Source organism: Mauremys mutica, chromosome 14 (genome assembly GCF_020497125.1).
Source record: "Mauremys mutica isolate MM-2020 ecotype Southern chromosome 14, ASM2049712v1, whole genome shotgun sequence".
Taxonomy (NCBI): domain Eukaryota; kingdom Metazoa; phylum Chordata; order Testudines; family Geoemydidae; genus Mauremys; species Mauremys mutica.
Genome location: NC_059085.1, coordinates 36,577,387 through 36,600,888, shown reverse-complemented (window position 1 = coordinate 36,600,888; position 23,502 = coordinate 36,577,387). Strand labels below are relative to the sequence as shown.

Sequence of the window (23,502 nt, the reverse complement as noted above, 5' to 3'; positions counted from 1 at the left end):
AGAGCAACACCATACAAAAGTTAAAGACAGGAAGTGAGGAATACTTTTTCTCAGTTGAAATTGGATTTAGATGGGCAGGGCATCAACACCTGAGCTGCAATTTGGACAAACCATCGATGAAGACAGGGTAGCAGGCCATGACTTTCCCCCACTGTTAACAAAAGGTGAATGGGGTGAGAAAAGATCAAGTCTGGGAGGGACCTCAGGGCCTGAGAAAAGGGGGATTCACTGTCCAGGGCTGGGTGGTGGGAAGTAGGGGGGAGAGGTTCTAGTTGTGAGATCCTGAGAAACTCTGGTTCACTTGAAACAGATGCCAACACACACATAGACCAGACATTCCCATGAACTTCTTAAAGACTTTCTTTGGCATCCAAACCTGGAACCAGGTGAGTTTATATAACAAATCAACCAACCAACCATAGAGCCAAATCCATCACAGTGTAAGTAGCCATAACTTCATAGAAGACTATCAAGTGGCATATGCTTCTACAAGATCTGAATTTGGACCACACTTTCTAAGTATAGCATGTGTCTGTAGAATATTGCTCTTAATGTAACTGACAGACCACACTGGTTTCATCCTTGAAAATGTCTTTTCCGTTTTTAACTGTCAAATTGCAAAGAAGTGTCAAGCTGTTGAAGAGTCTCTCATAAACAAACGCGGGAAATTCCACGTACCTCTCTGTGATTGCAGGTGTGGAAGCATTCATAACTTCTTGATGCAAGATATTCAAGCCACACAGCCATTTATCAGCATCATCTTTGGAATCAGCTGCAAAGATTAATACACTGTGAGAAATATTAATACATAACAAAGACATAATCTGTGATGTTTAGATAAGCCCTGGTGTATGAGGTGGGTTGGCTACCCATTCTCTATGATAATCTCACTACAGAGCTTTTCGCTGCCAATCCAACACATTCCAATGAAAGAATCTATGTTAGTTCTTAAGGATTTAAAAAAAAAAACAAACGCTAGACCTATCAAAAACATCTCCTTTTAAAACTTTGTTCATCAGAATATAAGAAGTTTCAAAGCTGCAGCAGAATTACTGCCAACCTACAACTAGGCTCTCACTGTGATACAGCAGAATTTTTGCTTTTTCCATCTTCAGTTCTCAAGGTGACCAAAGTGCATGCCATGGGCTGAATGTAGCCCACAGCCACCCTCTCCTTTAAAATGAAAATGTGACCTGTGGATACTACAGATTCCAGCATGCAACGCTCTAACCCTAACCCTTAACATTTCTGAGTGGCCTGCAAAACAATCCTTCATCCTGGCTGCCATAATCACACCACTATGCACAGTCTATGCCAGACTCTGGTTGCATAAGAGGTGTATTTGGGAGAAGAGTCTTTAAATTCCCTCAGACTCCTGCTGCAGAATTAGAGCTCAGATGCTTGTTCCTTTCATCCTTAACTTTACATTTTCAAGTCTATTTTCAGAAGGAAAATGGCTAGAAATTTTATTTTGTTCTAAAATGAGTTTGCATCTACACTTCTAGTACTCACAAACCAGAAGGGCCTGCTGGTGATGAGCCAACCTGATCTGAATAACTACTAGTCAGATCAAGTTCATGCACGGCAATCTGGGAACTACAGTCCCTGTGGGACACAATTTTGTATTATTAAAGGTGCAGGTGGGCTGCAATTTTCTTTTCATGTTGCCGATTAGGCGCAGCCTTTGCAGCCCTCAGTTGGGCAGAATTTGGACAGCCCCGCGTTACCGCATTCCAGTTCAGAAATTCATCAAAGCATCCCTCCACCAAAACAGTCCTCCCGAAGAATTATTTCCAGCCAATATCTCCAACTTAAGCAATTTCTGCAATATCCTTTAAAACAAAAACAGTCTCTCAAAAGATACACATTATTTTTAAAAAGTATACTTTCAAACAATGCTGTATTCTCCAAAACTGAAGCCAGAGCCCAGCTTCAGATCTCTGTGGAAATCTTTTTCAATTAGTTACGTTTTTGGGAAGGACAGACACCAGTCTAACTGTCCCAAAGCAATTCTGCCCATAAAGAAAGCTGCCATTCCCCCTTAAGTAACAGTTACTTTGTATTGTTCTCAGAAACCAAGACAAAGTGCTTTAACAAAGAAAAGGATTTTCCTGATATTGAAAATATCAGTCATGTTGTCCTGAGAACCAGTGTTATGGCAACATACCTTCTCGTACTAATTGTTCTCAAAGTACTTGCAGAGACTAGATTCTGAGAAAAAAAACAAGGAGAAAATACAGCCCAACAGTGCTGAGTGCACAATTATATTTAAAGTGACGCTGCACATTCTGAAATTTCAGGGATATTATGGGCTTAATCTAAATTCAAATCTGGTATGTGGAGCCAAATTTTCACAAGCAGCCATTAATTGTCAACACACAAAATTGTGCATGCTCCTTCACACGTAAACCCACTTTTGAGTACACCAATCCTCTGTGCAATACATTATTTCACAAGCATAAATATGGGGTTTGCTTACACACATGGGAAAGTACCTCAACTAGGGAGTGCATCGCTTCCACATTTAAAAAAAAAATCTCTATGGCTGTTAGGATTATAATGCTTACAACACACTGATCACTTCTCTACTCTACTAGGAACATCTTAAAAATTACTTCAGTTTTTATTACAACTTTGCAAGTGAATTTAATGTTCATGAAACTGACAATGTTGATCAAGCATAGGACCAAGGGAATTCCCATATGCAATGAAACCAGCAGTCCATGTATTCCTGTACCAAGGAAGATTCAAGACCCCTTCAGTAGATAGTTATCCTCTTCTTCCTAATCTCCATTGATTAGATATTATTTTATGCCCTGAAGTATAAGAGTTTATATCACATCCAAAACTCTAGTTTTGGCTTTAAAAAAAACATCCTTTTTAATGTAATTTGATGATTTCATTTTCCATAAAAATATCCAATCCATTTTTGAAACTTTCTAAGCTTTTGTCTTCAGTGAAATCTTGTGGCAAAGAGATTCATAGAATAATATTGTGTTGCACATAAAAAATATTTCCTTGTATTAGTTTTCAATTCCCTGCCTTTCAATTTGATTAACATCCCTTTTCCTCATATAGACATGCAGAGCCCATACAGTGCACTTGAGCATGCAATTCACCTCCTATTCCAGTGCTTGGCCTCTCATAGGGTCTGATCAACACTACAGAGTTAGGTCAATGCAAGCCAGCTTATGTTGACCTAACTATGGAAGTGTCTACACTTAAATTTTGCTCCCGATGATGTAACTGCCCTGCTGTGCCAACTTAATAACTCCACCTCCATGTGGAGTGTAGAGTCACAGTTGCATAGTTAGGTCAACGCAATGTCAGCGTAGACACTGCGTTGCTTACATCAACTGTTACTGGCTTTCAGAAGCCATCCCACAATGCCCCACACTGATGGTACAATTGATACAAGCGCTTCTGGTAAAGAAGTGCACTGTTGACACAAGGAGCAAAAAGTGTAGACACGCACAAGCAATGTAATTACTGCCACGACCATATGCCAACGTAAGTTAGGTTGACTTAATTTTCCAGTACAGACATGGCCTAAGTAAACAGACCCTGCCAGTTGTGTGGTTGTTTTTTCTGATGTGGTCACAAAAAACTAGGCTATGGATCCTAAATTCACTTTTACTTGTGATCCCAGGCAGGTTTCAGACCCTGGGGTGAGATCCTGGCCACAGTGAAGCCAACGGCAAAATCTCCATTGACTTCAATAGGGCCAGGATTTCATCCAGGTCTTCAGTGCTAAAAAAAAATCTCACCTGAGATATTTAACCGGAAAGTATCTACACTGCTAAACATGAGTGAATGAATAAAAAGATATGTACTTCATAAAAAAAGACTCTCTATAATGTTCCTTCTAAAGAGACATCAGGAAGCTGCAGGGTATAAAGAAATGGATTAACAGAAACATACACATAGGGATTTACTATATATCTCCTGCTTATACCTCACACTTGTGCCTTGCAGTGAGTGACAGGCATTTCATCTTCCTAAAACATACAGTGCTGGTGTCAAGGAGAGCACAAGACTGCTTGCAACAATTCAGACACCTAAAATGACCCACTCATAAGCCATGAAAATGATCATTTTAAACAACACAAGGAAAAAATCTCACCTAATTTATTATTTTACACAAAAATTACAAATGCCACAATTCAAGGGCATTAAAAGCAGTAAGGGGAAAAGGGTACTCTCTCTCACCCTCTTCAATTTTAAATGTTTGGTACGTGTTAGGAAGGCCAGAAAGAAAAACAGTGTAAGCTTTGCATTACTGCTCTGTCAATGCTATAAATCCCTCGTCTGGAGGGTTTACTGTTTAAGGTTTAAAGAAGAAAGACACACACAAAAAAAAGTACCTGCTAAGCTTAAGGTGTTGAGAACAAACTGGGTACCATAAAAAATAGTGAAGCAATGCTCTTTATACTGCGTTGCCTTCCCACGCTCAAAATCCTTTGCATTTTTCCCAGGGCGAATTTCCTTTATTTCCATCAAATCCACTGAAAGAAAATAACATGTGTCAGTACAAACTGTGCTTACATAATTCCAGCAGAGAGCAATGCAAGAAGACAAACATGTCAAAACATTTATTATTATTATTGTATTAATTTATATGATTCTGACGTCTGGGACTTGCTACTGTGGTGACTGCCTAAATGTGTTTCTGCCCTCAAGGCTGGGCTAGGGGAGTGTGGGAGAGGAAGAAAAGGGTAGTTTTTTTGCAGAAATTTGTTAGTCTCTAAGGTGCCACAAGTACTCCTCATTCTTTTTATTCCTGGGACCATGACACTCTCTCCACTGACCAAGTTATGTATAAAATCAATAGGCTCGACAGGAAGAGCTGTCCACACACTTTTGCAGGTGTCATTTTCTTTGGCACTGGAGTTCCCTTTTTGAGTGGCAAACTGTTTGGGGGGGGACTCTAAATGGACCACACACCACCACCAGTTGATGTTACTTTATTTGCACCATGAAACCCACTCAAACTTTTTCTCGTCTGCAGAACTTGAGCAGTTTTTGTGGGGAATCTACACTTTACATTTAAGTTTCAGAACTCTTTTTTTGGCTAAGCCTCAATGTAACCATTACGATATCTATGAACCTTCCTCTGCTCAGATCCAAACAGGTCTCTGCCTTTTAATACAACTTTTAGCACTGCTGAGTGACCTATGCCTTCCCATAGAGCATAGCTACACTTCAAAAAATCATGAAAGGAGAACACTGCGCTGATATGTGGCCTAAAGTCAGTCCTCTACTTATCATAGTCTGAGGCCTGGATCAGCATAATATTTGTGAGGCAGCACTGAAATAGAATATGTGCACTCTTACGATAAGATATTTATTAGAAAACTGAGGAAGTGGTTTAGTTCTGCCCGTAGATTGGACAGAAGCATGCATGGCTCTTCCTACTTTTGACAGGTCAAGAGTTTCTGGTTACAGGATGAGGAGTGAACAAAAAAAAAATAAGTTGCACAGCTGCTCTTGAAATGTGTTTATCAAACCATACAGCATCAGAGGAAATTGACTGGAGGTTTCTGTTTGTGTGTTTTACAATTCAGGGATACAGACAATGTATTATAAAAGAGCACCCCGTCGCTACTAGATCACAACATATGAAATGTAGTGAAATAAAGAGGGAAAGGGCTGACCACCTGTTTCTAAAGCTCTGTGGGATGATTAATTTTTATGTAATGTGGTTTGGTGTGAGGTGGTGGAGAGGGTTGATCAGCAAAGCTTGGATGGTGGAATATTCATACACCTAGGAAGTTCTTATTGTGAGTGAGACTATCTCAGGCCAAACTTACTGCTCCATTTGGAGTTGTTTATCCCAGAGATGACATTGCTGCTAGGAAAGGGGAAGAAAATTGTTATTATTTTGAATTGAAGTAGCCCTTATAAGCTGCAGCCTTTGACCAAGTCTCCATTGGAACAACATGGAACAAACAGACAGTCCCTGCCCCAAGGAGCTTTATTTCCCCCCAGATATTTATCTGCAAGATAAAGTGACCACTCCTTCTCCCAGACTCCACCCACCAACTCCCAGTAAGAATAGTGGGAAAAAATAGATGGGGAAAATCTCCATCCAAATTTTTCAAATGTGACTGCATAGAGTAGGCCCCTAAATCTACATTTAGGCATTGAAATATGCAGCCTGAATTTTAGAGATGTTGAGCAATGAAGAGTTCCCACTGAGTGTTCAGCCCCTCTGAAATTCTTACTTAGATACCTCAAATGGATCTGAGCCGATCTTAAGGTCTCTGTGATGGGTTACCATAGTGTCACAGTGTCCACATTTTAAAATGTTGGTGTTACTTCCCAAGCATGTCAAAGGGAGTTTGACAAAGACACATCAGGGTGCAGAGACAAGATTTCAATTCACAGTAAACCAACAGGGAACATTTATCAGATTCCCTGTAACTCTACTTGAGTGCCTTAACCACTCAGTCACCACTGCAGACCTTCAATCTTGAAGGTTATGGGTTTAGTCTTGATGGATCTCACAAAGAAAGGCCACCTTCAGTTCACCCAACTGCAAAATGGATACCTGATCCATGGAGTTAGGGCAGTCAAAGGCAGTCTGACATGATACTGGCCACATCACTCCCTTGTGTACTGTGGGCTATGAAACTGACATGCTTTACCCATGTCAGCCCAATAAGCCATTGGCTGGGGGAAACTTTGACTTGACTGTAACTCTACTGAACACCATACACAAAACACAGAGATAAAAACAAAGATTTCCCAACTCTAATTGTTGTTTCCATTTTGAGTTACTATTACCCCATACTGACCTCTGACACAGAAAGAGACAAGCTTGCTTAATTTCTTCCCGGTTGCACACATACACACCTTCTTTTCCCTGCGTTATAACCGTGATACCTCACTCTCATGTTCTCACTCTCTCTGGTGCGTATGTGTTATTTTGGTTAGAGGTGTGTTTTGTTTTGTTTTTTTTAACCAATATAGTTATACTGATACAACCCCTAGCATGGATGCAGTTATACTGATATAAGGTACAGCTCATTCCCCTTTCCTTACAGGAATAAGTTATACTAGTTATAAGCACTTTTATACTATCAGGGGTTATACACTTTTAACTATATCGGCATAGTTAAAGTGGAGTAAATTTGTGTGTGGACAAGAAGAGCCACACTGCATCCCAGGCTCTGCTCAGATGTGCTTTAGAATTCATTTAATTGGAGGACAAATCACACAGTAAACTTACTACCCCGTTAGAACAGGTTAGGGCCAGATTTTTAAAAAGTATTCAGGCATTGTTCTGCTCAGCGTTGCAATGCCTAACAGATTTAGGAGTCTATATCATTTTCAAAAGGGATTTAGGCACTCAGTGAGCACAAAAAGACATTAAAAATCTGGGCCTAAGTGACTAAGCTCAACCATGAGGGAAGGCGGTTATGAGGGAGGGAGAACAGAAAGAATGAGAGTGAAATAGGTCAACTTCCCTATCAAGGGTTCAAATTCAGTATCTTTTATGTTCCTGGAATAAGTATACTTTATTTCCCTTAGAAAAAAAGTTCTAAAGAACTTTATAGGGATGAAATCAATAGGTTGCTGTAGAAACTATCCTAAATTAACTCTAGAACAGAAAAGGATAACCATTCTGTAAGGCTGTTTTTTAACCAACTTGTTGAATTTTATATAAAGATACATACTTCTGTGTTGAATTTTATGATGATGATTAAAACTAGGCCACCCTATAGAAGGGCTATCCTTTTGTATTCAGTACTATAGGGCTTTCCCATATGGCCTATATTGTGAATCATGAGGGGGGACAACACAAAGTGCTCTCCCTAGGGCACTGTCATGGTGAAAATCATGGGCTAGACCCTCAGAGAGAGACAGGAAGAGCCACAACAGACGTGACCCTGCTGTTGTGCAGAGCTCCTCTGACTTCACAGGCATAGAGCTCACTGTAGGATCAAACTCTACAACTCCACTATCCAGACTGGCTGCCCCTGACTGCCTATGGAGTTTTTTTATAACTCTTGGTTACATCCAGAGGGTAAATTTTGTCCTTTATTCCGAGTTCGTACAGCATCCTGCATAAGAGTCCCAGTCCTGATTAGTCCTTGCCTCTAGGCACTACAGTATTAAAAATAATAGTAATGCATATTTTGAACAATGTGACTATTTAAGTAAGTATTTCTCTTGGTAACTTATATGAATGGAGAAGACTATAGATTTCTTGGGTCAAAAGTTGTCAGGCAAAAAACTTGAGCCCTGGTGCAATGGGAGCTCCTGGAGGCATTGTGCATATAATCCATGCAACATCTCTGTTATAATACTATTTATCTACTTCCCAATGCATAGAAATTAAGACTTGCCTAAGGCCATGCATCCCGCTGGCAGAGCTGGAACTGGAATTTGAGAGTTCCTGGATCTTAGCCTCATGCGCAGGCCACTACACCACAAGTCCATCTCAGGGCCTGAAATACTATGGTAACTGAAGGTGCTTCGGGATCCAGTCCAGACAAGTAGCAACTTGAATAAGTTGTCAAAATTGAGAAGATGACTGACTAGCCTCCCAAGGAAATCCTTTTAAACCACACAGAAATAGCCACCTGATGGAATGGATGAAATGGAAACTAGAAGCCTGACATTTTGAAACCGGTTTAGTGAGTACTGGCTGTCCAAACTGGCATGAGATTTATTGGAATAAATGTGAGGTTTTCCTCTTTCTCACATTGCTGGGTTTGAGTCTGTTTCTTTATTTGATTTGTTTTATGGTTATATATTTCCTTGGGATGTGTGCTAGTTGTCTTGTTCTGAGTACTCTTTTATGGACCAAAGGGAGCCTGAAACTCTAAGTACTACCGTTCAGGCCCTGTGTTATTTCTATTAACTATGGTGGGAGCACGATCAGGCCATTGGTGTCAAAATTTACCCTTGGACATACATACTGGTGTAACGAGAGTCCTGTGTGCATATCTGGGGGCGGAACTTGGCTTTATATTTTGAGCACGACTGGGAAGATGAACGGGTCTAATGCTTCAAGATAGCAAGAGGGTGGCAAATGTTAGAATTTCTGCTGTATTCTACAAGTATTGCGGGGGCAGGAGTTATTTTCCATTTGTATTTCCCAATAAAAGAGCATTTTGTTCAACTGCCAGTGCATTATAGATGTTTGGTTATAAGCTTTTGTCAGTACAGCAAACTTATCGGACTGAATTTGAGACATTTTTAATAAAATCTTTCTCCAGGGTATACGTTTTTCTGGCTATACCTTTTCTCATTCCCAGGTTCGCCTCAGCTAGATGATTCCAAGTCTGATATATATTTATACATTGTAACCAATAAATAAGATAAACTTCAGAAATCCCTACAAGCCATCTACCCAGCTGTTACCAACTGCAACGTCTCGTGTCTTGCTTACAACACTCCTGTTAATATATCCCAGAATGATGTTGGCTTTTTTTGCAACAGTGTTACACTGTTGACTCATATTTAGCTTATGGTCGACTATGACCCCAAGATCCCTTTCCACAGTTCTCCTTCCTAGGCAGCCATTTCCCATTTTGTAGGTGTACAACTGATTGTTCCTTCCTAAGTGGAGTACTTTGCTTTTGTCCTTATTGAATTTCATCCTATGTACTTCAGACCATTTCTCCAGCTTGTCCAGATCATTTTGAATTTTAATCCTATCCTCCAAATCTCTTGCAACCCCTCCCAGCTTGGTATCATCCATAAACTTTATAAGTGTACTCTCTATCCCATTATTTAAATAATTGATGAAGATATTGAATAGAAGCGGACCCAGAACTGATCCCTGCGGGACCCCACTCGTTATGCACCTTCCGGCATGACTGTGAACCACTGATAACTACTCTCTGGAAATGGTTTTCCAACCAGTTTTGCACCCACCTTATAGTAGCTCCATCTAGGTAGTATTTCCCTAGTTTGTTAATGAGAAGGTCATGTGAGACAGTATCAAAAGCTTTACTAAAGTCAAGATATACCATGTCTGCGGCTTCCCCCCCATCCACAAGGCTTGTTACCCTCTCAAAGAAAGCTATCAAGTTGGTTTGACATGATTTGTTCTTGACAAATCCATGCTGACTGTTACTTATCACCTTATTAGCTTCTAAGTGTTTGCAAATGGATTGCTTATTTATTTGCTCCATTTTCTTTCCCGGGTGCAGAAGTTAAGCTGACTGGTCTGTAAGGATCTTGAAGATCTTGTGAAAGGATTTGAAGGAAGGAAGAGTAGTGGCTTGATGGACAACTCCACAGAGGGTGTTCTGTGCATGAAAGGTAGGCATAAAAGGATGTATAAAGATGCCTGTGTAAGATGTGGACAAACAGACAATGGAGGCTGACTTCATTAGTAGGGCAGGGCTGAAGTGATAATATATAAGAACAAGTAAGTAGGGAGGGAGCAACTGAGCTATAAACTGCCTTACAGGTAAGGACCAAGAACCTTATCCAAACCCCAGTGAAGTCCATCAGAGTCCTTCTAAGGACATTAACAGGTTTAGGATCGGACCCAGAAGCCAGTTTTTGATGTGCTGGAGAAGGGGGAGCCCATGAAGGGACTCAAAGAGGGGGGTGACATGGTCAGAACATGATGTCAGGAAGATTAATTTAGGAGCAGTGCCTTGAACTGACCTGATGGAATAAGTAGGGTCTCAGGAAGACAAGAGAGAAGACGGTGACAGATTATAAGATGTGAAAAGATAAGAAGTTTTGAAAACTTTAGTGGTACAGTCAGAGAGAACTAGATATGTAAGTATGGATAGGAGTACATATACATACTTAAACACATGAACAGAGGCTGATTTTGCCTGTAGCCAAAATTTTGCTCATGCATTTGAGAAATTGATTTCAGAAAATATAATCAGCCATTTGCACTATAAAATGAGAAAGTTTCTTCTTGCGAGGGGCAGAAACCTGACTTGATCCGACAGACACACAGAACTCTGCAGTGTAGGAAAGTGTGCAAATGAGCACCCAGCGAATGTAAAAAAGCTTTTTTAGTTTCCTTTTGCAAATGCACCTTGCTGTGGTTAGCAGAGACAATGGCTCCATTCTCACTTCCACATAACCCAAAATTAACTATCAAATTGCCACTGACAACGTGTGCCACTGTACACCTGTTGTTTTAGTCAAAACATGAACATGATGTGGTGCTGTGAGTGCAATGTTTTTCATTGGAGAGTAAGGCAGCCTGGCCACCTACAGACAGTACACACCCCAGAAATCTCACACACCTTGGTGTACATGCAGTATGAAAAATAACTTGACTCAAGGCAGCGCTTCAATTCAACCAAAGCTGTCTGGAGCAGAGCTCTGGTAAATATTTCAAACCCATGTGGCAGAAGCACCAAGCCCCAAGGCCCCCCACGAGACAAAAGTCCCGAGCCCCAATGCTATTCATGAGACATAAGCCCCAAGTCCCAGCACTCCAGGAAATACTCTATGAGAAATTAAGCCCTGATCAAGGACAGTAAAATTTAATGAGCGGTACTATGCTGTAGTGGACTGAGCAATAATTATAAACCACAAAACTATTTGAAACACAGTTACAAAGCCTAAGGATTTGATACAACGCAGAAGACACACAGGGCTAAAGCTCCAAATGACAGGGAATTTAGCCATGTGACAGACTGAAACTAGTGGGAGATGCACAGCTAACACCCACAGTTTAACAAATTCAGGTCACACAAGAGTACGGTAAGGACAAGTACCACTTTCCTGACTATAACTACATTTTAAATAGAAGACTTCTCACTAGGCAGCTCACAAAACTTTACTGAACTTTTTACAGTCCTCTCTAATTTGGGATCTTTTAGATTAGGCAGCAGTCAATGTGAAAAGGCTAGGACTTGAAATTGTAAGGCCAAGTCACGCTAATCATAACGGTTTCTATCCCACTTTGTAACATTTACATCAGGGGTGGGCAAACTACGGCCCGGGGGCCACATCCAGCCCTCCAGACATTTTAATCTGGCCCTCAAGCTCCTGCCGGGGAGCAGGATCCAGGGCCCAGGGCTTGCCCCGCTTCGGCGCTCCAGCCAGGGAGCGGGGTCGGGGGCTTGCCCCACTCAGCTCCTGGAAACAGTGACATGTCCCCACTCCGTCTCCTATGCGTAGGGGCAGCCAGGGAGCAACAACCACTGCCCCCACCCCAAGCGCTGCCCCCACAGTTCCCATTGGCCGGGAACCATGGTTAATGGGAGCTCCAGGGGCGGTGCCTGAGGACAGGGCAGCGCACAGAGCTGCCTGGCTGCGCCTCCGTGTAGGAGCTGGAGAGGGGACATGCCACTGCTTCTGGGAGCTGCTTGAGGTAAGCGACATCCAGAGCCTGCACCCCTGACCCCCTCCTACACCCCAACCCTCTACCCCAGCCCTGAAACCCTCCTGCCCTCCGAACCCCTCATCCCCAGCCCCACCCCAGAGCCCGCACCCCCAGTTGGAGCCCTCACCCCTCCCAAGCCCCAACCCCCCATTTCATGAGCATTCATGGCCCGCCATACAATTTTCATACCCAGATGTGGCCCTTGGGCCAAAAAGTTTGCCCACCCCTGATTTACATGCACACAAAAAGGTGGGGGGGAAAGGAGAATTAAATCCCAAGAAGTGAAATAAATATTTTAAAAAAATGTACAATTAATGGAAATGAAATCCTGAGCTTTGAAGACTAAAATACTGACTGAAGTCAATGGGAGTTGTGGATGCTTGCCGCATTTATGCACATTTATGGTGCAGAAGTGCTATAAAGTTGATTTAACGCTGTCCCTGTTTCACTGACTGGCTGTAACAGGAAGTCTGGCCTTTATAAATTAGCATTTAAACACAAAGTGCATGAGCTGCTGAGGGAAGAAGTGATCACAGAGGAGTTGTTCATCTTTTCATTTTACCACAGAAACCAAGCTCTAAATACCTAGCTGAAAAAAAAAAAACAAAAAAAAAAACACATGTACACTCACACCAAAGCACTTGAAAGTCCCTTGGGTAAGAACTGAAATAGATCAGCTTCAAAAGAAAAAAAATGGTGAATTTTAACATCTCTTTGAAAAGTAACTTCATACAAATCAAAAAGTAAATTAACTTTTTAAGATGAGCTAATAAAACACTTTGTTGTCATTCAGGATATACAAGAGAAAGGAAGTGATGGAATGCAATTTTGAAGAGATTGGTGTGGTAAAACTTTACATGTATGTATACATTGCTAATTAAGGAAATTCAGACAGATAAAAGAAAGAGTGGCAAGGCTCTGACGACCAAGAAAATAAAAGTTACTCCTAGAAACTGACATAATCAACCCTAAAATTCAGCCAACAGAAGCACTCCTATTGTTTTACAAACAGTAAAAACCTTCACTTCTCAATAGGAAAATATGCAAAATATTCACCACTGTTTCCATAAGGTGTAGGTGGCATGAATGTTTATTTTTGGTCTTTAGATCAATTCATATGAAGGGGAAAGAGATGAGGGTTTCCCACAACACAGCAAGTTCCCTTCAGCAAGATGATCTTGAGTAAAACTTTCAAAAGCAACTAAGTGACTTAGGTGCCTAAATTACATTTTCAAATGCAACTCACATGCTGAGTTACCAAAATCCCAGTGACTTTCAATGAGATTTAGGCACCTACATCACTTTGAAAATAGCACTCACAGATGTTTTAAAAGATGTTTACCCCTGTCTCTGAAGGCTGGGGAATTGTGCACAATTGAATTGTACTCTCATTGGAAGGCCATTAACTAAGATTCTCAAATTAAAATTAACAGTTACGTTTTCAGAGACACACTTTGCACAACAGTATAAAGTTCATGAGTTATACAGATCACAATTTAATTTAAAAGAAATACCACCCTTAGTAATCAGAGTGGCACTATCTTTGGCATGACTGACATAGATGTTGATACAGTCATATCTAACTCCTGTCCAATCCTGATGGCTGCCCGGTCTGCCAGCTGGTATCCAGATAATTACACTATGCTTCTGTGTAGTACAACTCTGGCAAATATTGATAATCAGATATCCCCTTAAAAGGGTGAAATACTGCAAGAGACACATTTCACAGCCAGAGTTCCCTACCATACAGAGTAATCCAATCTGAGAATGAGAACAAAGGCAGTGCAATCTCATGAACAGAGCCAGAAACTTCAATATAGGACTCCTAGATTCTATTTCTGTCTGCCACTGACTCTCTGGCTTAAATTCATCCACTGTAAATACAGTAATGTAGCATGAAAATCCCACCTATCCTCCAGAAAGGAATTGGGGGGTGGGGGGTTGGTTTTTTGTTTTGTTTTAAACAGGAATTCAGTGGAATTCCCTTTGTCAGGCAGGAGGAATCTCAAGGCTCCTCAACTGCATGGGTAGAATAGTGCCTATTTACATACTTCACAAAGCTCTTAAACCCACTTTTTCCACACTGCAGTCTCTAAATCTGTGTTTGTGCTCTCACAAAAACCCATATGGTTCATGATTGTACAGTCGATAGCTGTGAGCTTAACCACCCAATTTACAAGCACAAATAATAACACCAAGCCCTTTTATAAAGCTTTCCATCAGTAGATATCAAAGCGCTTTACGAAGAGGTCAGTATTATTATCCCCATCTTACAGACAGGGAAACTGAGGCATAGAAAAGGGAAGTCACCTGCTGAAGTCACCCAGCAGGCCGGTGGCAAAGCCAGGAATAGACCCCAAGTCTTCTGACCCTAGTGCAGTTCTCTATCTGCTAGGCCACAACGCTTCCCCAAATATTTGATGTTTGCATGTGCAAGAAGGGTAACTGCAATCAGAAAACACAGGCCATATGTTATAAAGACATATTCACTTGCCAGTACTGGAAAGGGGAGAACTAAGAGGAAAGAGTTCTCCATAGCCATATTTAATTTTTAGCTAGAATACTAAAATTATGTTCTTTTTACAAATGAGGAAACTGAGGCAGAGAGAGGTTAAGTATTTTATTTTACTTTATACTAAAATAAAATACGCTGCACTATGGCGCTTTTCACATCTTTCCACTACAGATGGAGGAAGTAGCAGACAGCAGCAAGCACAATATTCTTACACTGCATCCAGGTAGCACTGGGCTGAAGAAAGAAGAAATGGTTAATATGCTCTACTCTGAGGCGTATCAGCAGCATTAAAAGCCTTAATTTGGATAGTTTATATTCCAGTGTTTAGCAACTGTTAGCCCATTATCTGGGTGTCCATGTCTGCCACTCACAAACACATCTGTTTAACTATCTAAGAAAAACAACAATTGCAGAAAAAATAAAGACCGTTAGCAAAACCTCCTCATTGTTCTTGAAACTCCCCTCTGATGTGAGGCCTACCAAAACACACACCAGATAGTGGTCTGACAGCTGATATGCTAGTTGATGAGTCTTCATAACCATCCCATTGCTGTCTTGACTCCCCACATCTGTTTGTTGTATCTACCTGTTGTCTCCAATCTTATACTTCAATTGTAAGCTCTTGGGACAAGAACCATCTTTCTAGAATGTGTTTGTAAAGTGCCTAGCCCAATGGGCCTGATTCAGGCTCCTAGAAGCTACAATACTAATCAAGAGAATGATGATGAGAAAGAGGAAGAAGAGTTGGAGTCTCCATTCCAAATGACATTTTGTGAGCTTTACCGTCAGTCTAGTTCTCATGCAGATCACAGACAGCTCATGAAGAGCTTGGATTTGCACAACGGCCAAACCCCATGTTTGTTGCAAACTCACAGACAGCTGACAGGGGCTGGATGTGGGACTAGCAGCCATACTGTGCCAGAAGTTTGCAGAGGGAGACAGAGAACAGATAATTTAACAATTGTAAGTAATGAGAAGAGGAGACCACATCTACATGCACTCCTCTCCTCCCAAACTGCCAGCCTCCCTCTGTCCTTGACCTCCCTTCTCTTCTGCCTCTCCAACTTATCCCTGGGTGGCACAGTCCATTCTTATGGCTACAATTCCCACCTTTACCCTGATGACTCTCAAAATCTACCTTTACCTTCTGTGCAGCCACACATAACTGACCATTTCTTTCATAGCCGACTTCCAATTGAAATCTGAACTTCTCAGCTTCCTTCCAAAACTTCCCCCTTCCACCAATGTCAATAATTCCGTTACCCTTCCTACCGCCCAGTGACACTCACAATCTGCATGTCAGCTGCATCTCTGCCCACTTCTCCCACAGCCAGACCATCACCAAATCCTGTCACTTCTTCCTTTAAACTTCATCCTTTCCTTTCCATTTTACCGGCTAAAATCCTTGTCTGTGCCTTGGTCACCTCTTGCCTGGACTATTGTAACTAGCCTTCCTGTTACCTCACTCCCTGCTGTCCACACCTAAACCAATCCAACAGGTGTTTGGAGTTCTCAGAGGATGAGAACTATGCAACCTATAGACCACTCTATCAGTAGTCTGGTGGAATGCTATAATTACCTAGTTAGTATCTAGAACTACTGACATACCAGCTTCTAAACAAAAGCTCAATGGTTTTGGATATGGGTGGACTGATTTGGATCAAGGTGGATTGATTTAAATCAAAGCAATTTAAATCATTGATTTTAATTCAGCAAGAAGGGAACCATGATTTAATTTATCAGTTTTAAATGTGTTTTACATTTTTACTTTTTAGTTATTTTCCTTAAGAAAGATTGATTGTCATTAGTTGGTAAAACATGTTGATTTGCAATTAAATATAGCCTTTACAGTAAAGTTGGTGCTTCTTTTTGCTAACCAATAGAATAGATACAACTTTAGATAATGCTTTCCCAGTCAGAAGGCCTTTACAGTAAAGTTGGTGCTTCTTTTTGCTAACCAATAGAATATACTACACCTATACACATTTATTTAAGCAATTACATAGCTTAACTTTATACTCTTAATTTTTATATTTTTTATTGTGTCAGAATATGGTAACTAATCCATTTCTTAATTCTTTTTTATTTGCAATTTGAGTCAAGCTCTGTTTGGATGGAAATTCAAATTTAATTTAAAATGCATAAAAACAGCATTTTAATTTTATTATTAAATAAAATTCCCTTAAATGTGCTGGATACATAAGAAAAAAACCTATCAAACATATTTTTCATGTACTAAACAAGAAATATTATCTGTAGTTAATTAATTAAACTGATTGTTTCTGGTCACCATGTCCTTTAAGATTTTAAAAACTAGTAAGTCTCATCCTCTCACACCTAATTTTCATTCATAGATTGGAAAAGGAAGACAAGCTTTCCTTATTTTTCAACTCCCAGCTGGTTTCCTAACTTTGAATGAACTAATCATTGAACTGAACTGGCTGAATAAACTGAAGAAAATGTTCTCTCTGCACCCGCAGAAGAGGCTATTGTTGTCAAAAACTGAGTTAGCCCCTTCAAGGAGCTTAGCTAATGCCTTCCGCCAGTTCAGTAGTTTGTTTGGTTTTTTTTAACTTGGAAGCAAACAGGTACTGCTTAATATTTTTGTATTTAATTTAAATTACGTTAATAGATTATAATAAATGTAGGCCTTAACATACATTGTCAATTTCAAATTTAGTTTTAGAAATAACCCTGCAGTTAATTAATTTTTTTTAAACCAATTAATTGGTTTGTTTTTTTTAAATTGACCGCTCTTGTTTGGATATCTTTAAAATCAAAGTCTTTTTTAAATTTGACATGTGGGAGAGGGAAATATACACCTGGGAAGGAGCTAGTTCATAATATGTAGGATCAAACTACTGGCATTTATTGCCAAGAGCTAGCGAAAGGAGGTTCCCAAATTTTCCCCCACTTCCTGACTAGTAGGTGTGACCTGTCCCAGTTTTATAAACATTCCCACATATCTAAAAGTTCACTTGATTTTACCACAATATGGAAGAAATAAAAAATATTGACAATCTAGGTCAGCTTCCTTTTTCTTAAAAAAAGATTGAAGAAGTCATTTTACAGAGGATAGGAGGTGCTCTCAAAATGGCCAAGTAGATAAAGAAATGTCAAGATAGTCCACCCTGTTACCTTCAGCAAGAAGCTTGTTTTCAAAATCTTTGCATGCATGAGCACACACACATTACTTTTTCACATTCAACTGAGGCTCTATTAACTCATCTGAGTGTAAGTTCTCATAGCTGTGAATCATCCAGCTGGAAGTTAAGCAGTGGGAATCCAGGGAAAAGTTGGCAGAAAACTGCAAATCTTCCACTGACTCCAGCATAACCTAGTCACCACAAACTTTCCCTCAAAGGCTTTCCAGGAAGCAGTTCAATGTAGATAAAGGATGAAATGGTTGTTATGGATTGGTCTCTTGGTGCCCTGATCTTGTCAATTGCTTGCTGCATGATCCTGAGCAAGTCATGACTTCTCTGGGTCTCAGTTTGCTCATCTGTAAAAAGGATATAATAATACCAGGAGATTTGTGAGGCTAAATTAGATAGGCTTAGATGAAAATATTCTAATTATTATTATTATTATAGGAAATCCTGGCTTTGGCTAGAAAAGACCAACAACTGCCTGTTACTCTTGCTGGCTGTTCTCATTTTACACTAATAGAAGAGGTTGGAGCAGAAAATATACTTTCACTAACAAACTCATGGGGGAAAAGATCTCCAATCTTTCATACAGTCCAAAAGTAGCCAGACACATACTTCTCTTAAATTAAAGGCCAGCTAGGCACTGCAAATATACAGCAGAACTGTAAGGAAACCCCGTAACAAACAAGGCTAACCAAGTTCTGCATGAGTTAGAACCTTGCAACTGCATCCCCAACATCTCTAAGTTGGTATGGACAAAACAGAAACTGTTGCTGCAAATTAAAGAAACAAATTAATGCACCCAATGTCAGACACTCCAAGCCTTCCTCCCTGGATTAGACCATACAACCACCATTATTTCAGCTTTGCTACAGTGATTAAAGGATCTAGACTTTGGGCAGGTCTAAGTGCTACGTCATCGCACCTGCGCTGCTATAACGCATCTGGTGAAGACACTCTATGCTGGGGTCGGCAACCTCTGGCACGCAGCTCACCAGGGTAAGCACCCTGGCGGGCCAAGCCAGTTTGTTTACCTGTCGCGTCCGCAGGTTTGGCCGATCGCAGCTCCCACTGGCCGTGGTTAGCTGTCCCAGGCCAATGGGAGCTGCGGGAAGCAGCACAGGCGAGGGATGTGCTGGCCGCAGCTTCCCGCCACCCCCATTGGCCTGGGACGGCGAACCACAGCCAGTGGGAGCCGCAATTGGCTGAACCTGCCGAGGCGGCAGGTATACAAACTGGCCCAGCCCGCCAGGGTGCTTACCCTGGCAAGCCACGTGCCAGAGGTTGCTGACCCCTGCTCTATGCCGACAGGAGAGTGCTCTCCTGTCAGCATAAATACTCCACCTCCGTGAGAGGTGGAAACTATGTCAGTGGAAGAGCATCTCCTGCCGACACAGCACCAGCGTGGATAGCGCTTAGGTTGCTGTAACTTGCATCATTCGAGGCTGGAGCAGTGGAAGCGTCTTGAAAGTGGGAAGGCCACAGGCACCTGAACCATGGCCCTGCCCCTGCCCCCCCCCGCCCCCAAGATTTGCCCTCACACCTCCCCTTCTCCCTGAGCCCCTGCCCTCACACCGCCTCTTTCCCCAAGGCACCTCCCCCACGTTGCCTCTTCCCCCGGGCCCCGCCCCGTTTGCTCCTCTCTGCCCCCTCTCTGTTGCTCGCCCTTATGGCTGGGAAAAAGTGGGAAGGGCATGGCCTCCTGGCCCACCCTGTTTCGGCACCCTGGCTCAGAGTCAGGAAGTGTCTTTTTCCCACCCCCTAAGCAACATAAGTTAGATCAACTTAAACAGCAGTGTAGAACTGCCCTTTATGAGATCAACTTCCTTATCTTGAAGACGTGTTAGGTACTAGCAGCAGAGTTTGTGTCAAAGTTCAGGGTCTGTGAGCATCTCCAGTAAAAATTCCAGTGGGAAGGTGCAGCTTTGTCACAAAAATCTTTCTTTGCACTTTCTCACATGCTATCACTTCCACCCAGAATTTCTTGCCCTATCCTAAAATAACACTTGTTTTTAAAACTCTCAAAATGCTTTACAACAGCAGTATTATTATCTCTATTTTACAGATGGAGAAACTGAGACACAGAGGTTAAGTAACATGCCTAGAGTCACAGAGGCAGAGCCAGAAATATAACCCAAGCCTCCTGATGAACAGTCCACCAAAATGACCACACCGTAATCATCCAAATCTATCCTTAAAGCACACTTTTTCTGCAAAGCTCATCAGTGCAAATCCACTGAAGTAATATGGGACAAATACTCCTATTGAAATCAATGACAAGATTCCCACTGACTTTGGTGAACACAAGATGGAGCCCAATATGCACAGCATTACCAAAAATTTGAAATAAAAATTAAATGAAGGCTTCTGATTACTGGGTGATCCCACGTAGTACTAATGGGAGGGTGTGGTATTTAAGCAGAATGGGAACCAGTTTAAGGGCAAAGTTTCAGCTATCTGAAGTTAAATAATTTTTGGTTACTGCTGATATAGGATGGTTTTGAACTAGTGACTTAGAGCTGATTACCAATACCTTCGTCCCTCTAAAATATCTTATACGCAGAACAGTTTCTAAGGTGTCAGGAGGACTATGTGAGGTGCTATAAGAAACAGTATGTAATAAATGGGGGTTTGGGAAGAAGGACCATTATTTTGCAGCCAATTTCTGCAGATAAGTTCATCTCATTGTTTTGTATCTTGGGGAACTCGGTGCTGCACAAACATAAAAAATGTTTCTTTGTGCAAAACAAATCAAGATGGCTAAAAACACCTCAAGCATGGGTGAACATGGCCAGTGCATGCTCAGATCTGGTTCTCACAGACAGCTATTTGCATAATACTTTGCGTTGCCACATAAGGATACACATGTTGTTGCTTTTAATTTTAATAAGTTAATGAAATCCTCTGTGCCCAGCACCTGCTGTGAAAAACTCTCTCACAAAGGTATGTTATTTTCTTCAGTCTGTCTGGCTTTTAAACTGCACAGCAGGCTACGTTTGATTTTTACACAGCATAGCTAGCAAGAGAGCTTCATAGGCTATTCTGAGTAGTAAAATATTGGGAGTGGAAAGAAAAAGAACAGTGGCACCAAGAACCTTTAAGGGACACATTAAATCTAGCCAAGCAGCCTGGGACATGGAGATGCTTGATTCCTCATTGGCAACCTCTCACTTTGCAACAAGAAGGCAAGTCTTGCTCCTCTGCAACAGAGAATGAAGCCACAAAGGAAAGCAAGCAACTGATGTGGTATGTCAATTTCAGCAGAGCTAGGATCCTGCGCGTGCCAGCCACAGTGCATTTGCTAAGGCTTTGGAATGTCTAGTGCACCTAGGGTAAAATCTATTTTAATCCTCTTGCCCAATCTAGATTCACCTCAGATGCCACAGCACTAAAGCTAGACATTCTCCAGGAGATTGATAACGAACACATCAGGGGGTGATGTCTGCTTCTTCTGTCAACAAAGCACTTAGCAATATTAGTGCTGACGGGCAGAGTGGGAAGTAAGTTGTGCCAGAAGTGCTGGGGCACATTACTTCCTCTTCCTCCCCCACAGAGCAAGGGGAAGCAGGAACAAGATTGCAACCTGCTATCCCTTATTCAGGCTGGATTGTAAAGTCACACTCCCGCCCCCCATAAATAAGTATTCTTAGTCCCAAAGATATTAGAAGCAGCCTCATTTCCATTGGGGGAATATGCATAGGCCAAACACATAGGGTCAGATTCTTAGCAGCTCTAAATCAGTGTAGCTCTATAGAAGTCAAGGGATTTACTTGATTTATTTCAGCTGTAAATCTAGCCCAGTGATCTTTCATTGACACAGCACTTCCTTCCAAGAGAACATGACTAATCTGTAACTTTGAGTGAAAGAAACACAGAAAAAGGTTTCACACAAGACTATTTTTGTCAAAAAAAATCTCCTTTGTACAGAGTGACATTTAAGTCATTGATACTCTCTATAATGAAATGCTCATCCAGTCAAGTTGGCAGAGTTGAGTTTTAAGTTTAAAACAGAATGTTAAATACCATAGTGGAGTTGAGGACTGAAAATGGAGATTGGCTAGCCTCTGGGTATCCTCATTTGCTATCATCTGTAAGGCCCAGGTCTCTAGGCTTTAACAGATCACCTCTTCTGGAACCAGGGAAGCATCTCCATCCAAAATGCTTTGTCCAGCAACAACCACTTGCATTGGGCTGGAAATGAAGTGCAGTTTTAGAAACTCCACCATCCTGTTCAAGACAGACTGGCTCTTATACAGAAATGACCACAATTGCAACTCTCTCCAAGAGGAAACAGGATTTCAACCATACAAGCACTATCTTGCCCCGATACTCAGGAATTATCTACACGGGAGATTCTTCAAGTTATACCAGTAGAAATAAACAGATTTAATTATATCCATATATCCCCCTGCGTGGATGCACTTATTTCAGAACAAAAGTGGCTTTTTTATTAATCTCAATTTAAACCACTTCCAAAATGACAAACTAAATCAGAAAAAGGCCCTCTTATGTGTTATCATAGAATATCAGGGTTAGAAGGGACCTCAGGAGGTCATCTAGCCCGATCCCCTGCTCAAAGCAGGACCAATCCTCACACAGATTTTTACCCCACTTTCCTAAATGGCCCTTTAAGGACTGAACTTGCAACCCTGGGTTTAGCAAGTCAATGCTCAAACCACTGAGCTATCCCTCCCCCCATGAATGTCTATACATGGAATTATACTGGTATTCACAAACAAAAAACTTCATTTAACATTAATTTAATTTCCTCTCATCAATGAGCAAAGCTATGAAAAGTTAGGAAATACAAAGTTAAGGATTAAAAAGGATTACAGTAGAACCTCAGAGTTATGAACATCAGAGCTATCCACACACCTCATTTGGAACCAGAGTATACTATCAGGCAGCAGCAGAGACAACAACACAACAACGAAAAAGCAAATACAGTACAGTACTGTGTTAAACATAAACTACTAAAAAAACCAGGGAAATCAGCATTTTTCTTCTGCATGGTAAAGTTTCAAAAAGCTATATTAAGTCTATGTTCAGTTGTAAACTTTTGAAAGAACAGCCATAACATTTTGTTCAGAGTTAGAAACATTTCATAGTTATGAGCAGCCTCCATTCCCAAGGTGTTTGTAACTCTGAGGTTCTACTGTAAAAGGTTACAAAGTCAAGAACTCTCAAGACAGGAAAAGCCAAAATGAACGCTGCCCATGCAACCTAACTGCATACTCACGAGGGGACCAAATCATCATACAGCCTTTAACAACATGCAGACATGAAGAAGCAGGGGTTCTACTGACAACAGATTCCTTCACTACACAACCCTGATTCATCCCCAGAGCAGATCCATCTTGTAACCTGAAAGAATCAGGGGACCGAATTAAGGCTGTATGGGAACATTAATTCTAATATCAATTTGAAAACGCTTGACTTTGCAACCTTTTAATCCTTAGCTTTGTATTTTCTAATATATTATGGTTTCATTTATGGATGAGAGCAAACTTAACTAA

At 41.1% G+C, this 23,502-nt stretch overlaps 1 protein-coding gene across 2 annotated transcripts in view; it reads right to left on the bottom strand.

The window, feature by feature from the left end:
• Positions 1–23,502, bottom strand: part of PLCG2 (phospholipase C gamma 2) — a 93,300-nt gene that overhangs the window by 53,747 nt on the left and 16,051 nt on the right. For both annotated transcript variants that reach the window (XM_044987234.1, XM_044987235.1), the window contains exons 3-4: positions 4,365–4,505; positions 679–772 (exon numbers count right to left, since the gene is read on the bottom strand). In XM_044987234.1, the coding sequence (XP_044843169.1) occupies positions 679–772; positions 4,365–4,505 (235 nt within the window). The remainder of the gene's footprint in view (positions 1–678; positions 773–4,364; positions 4,506–23,502) is intronic.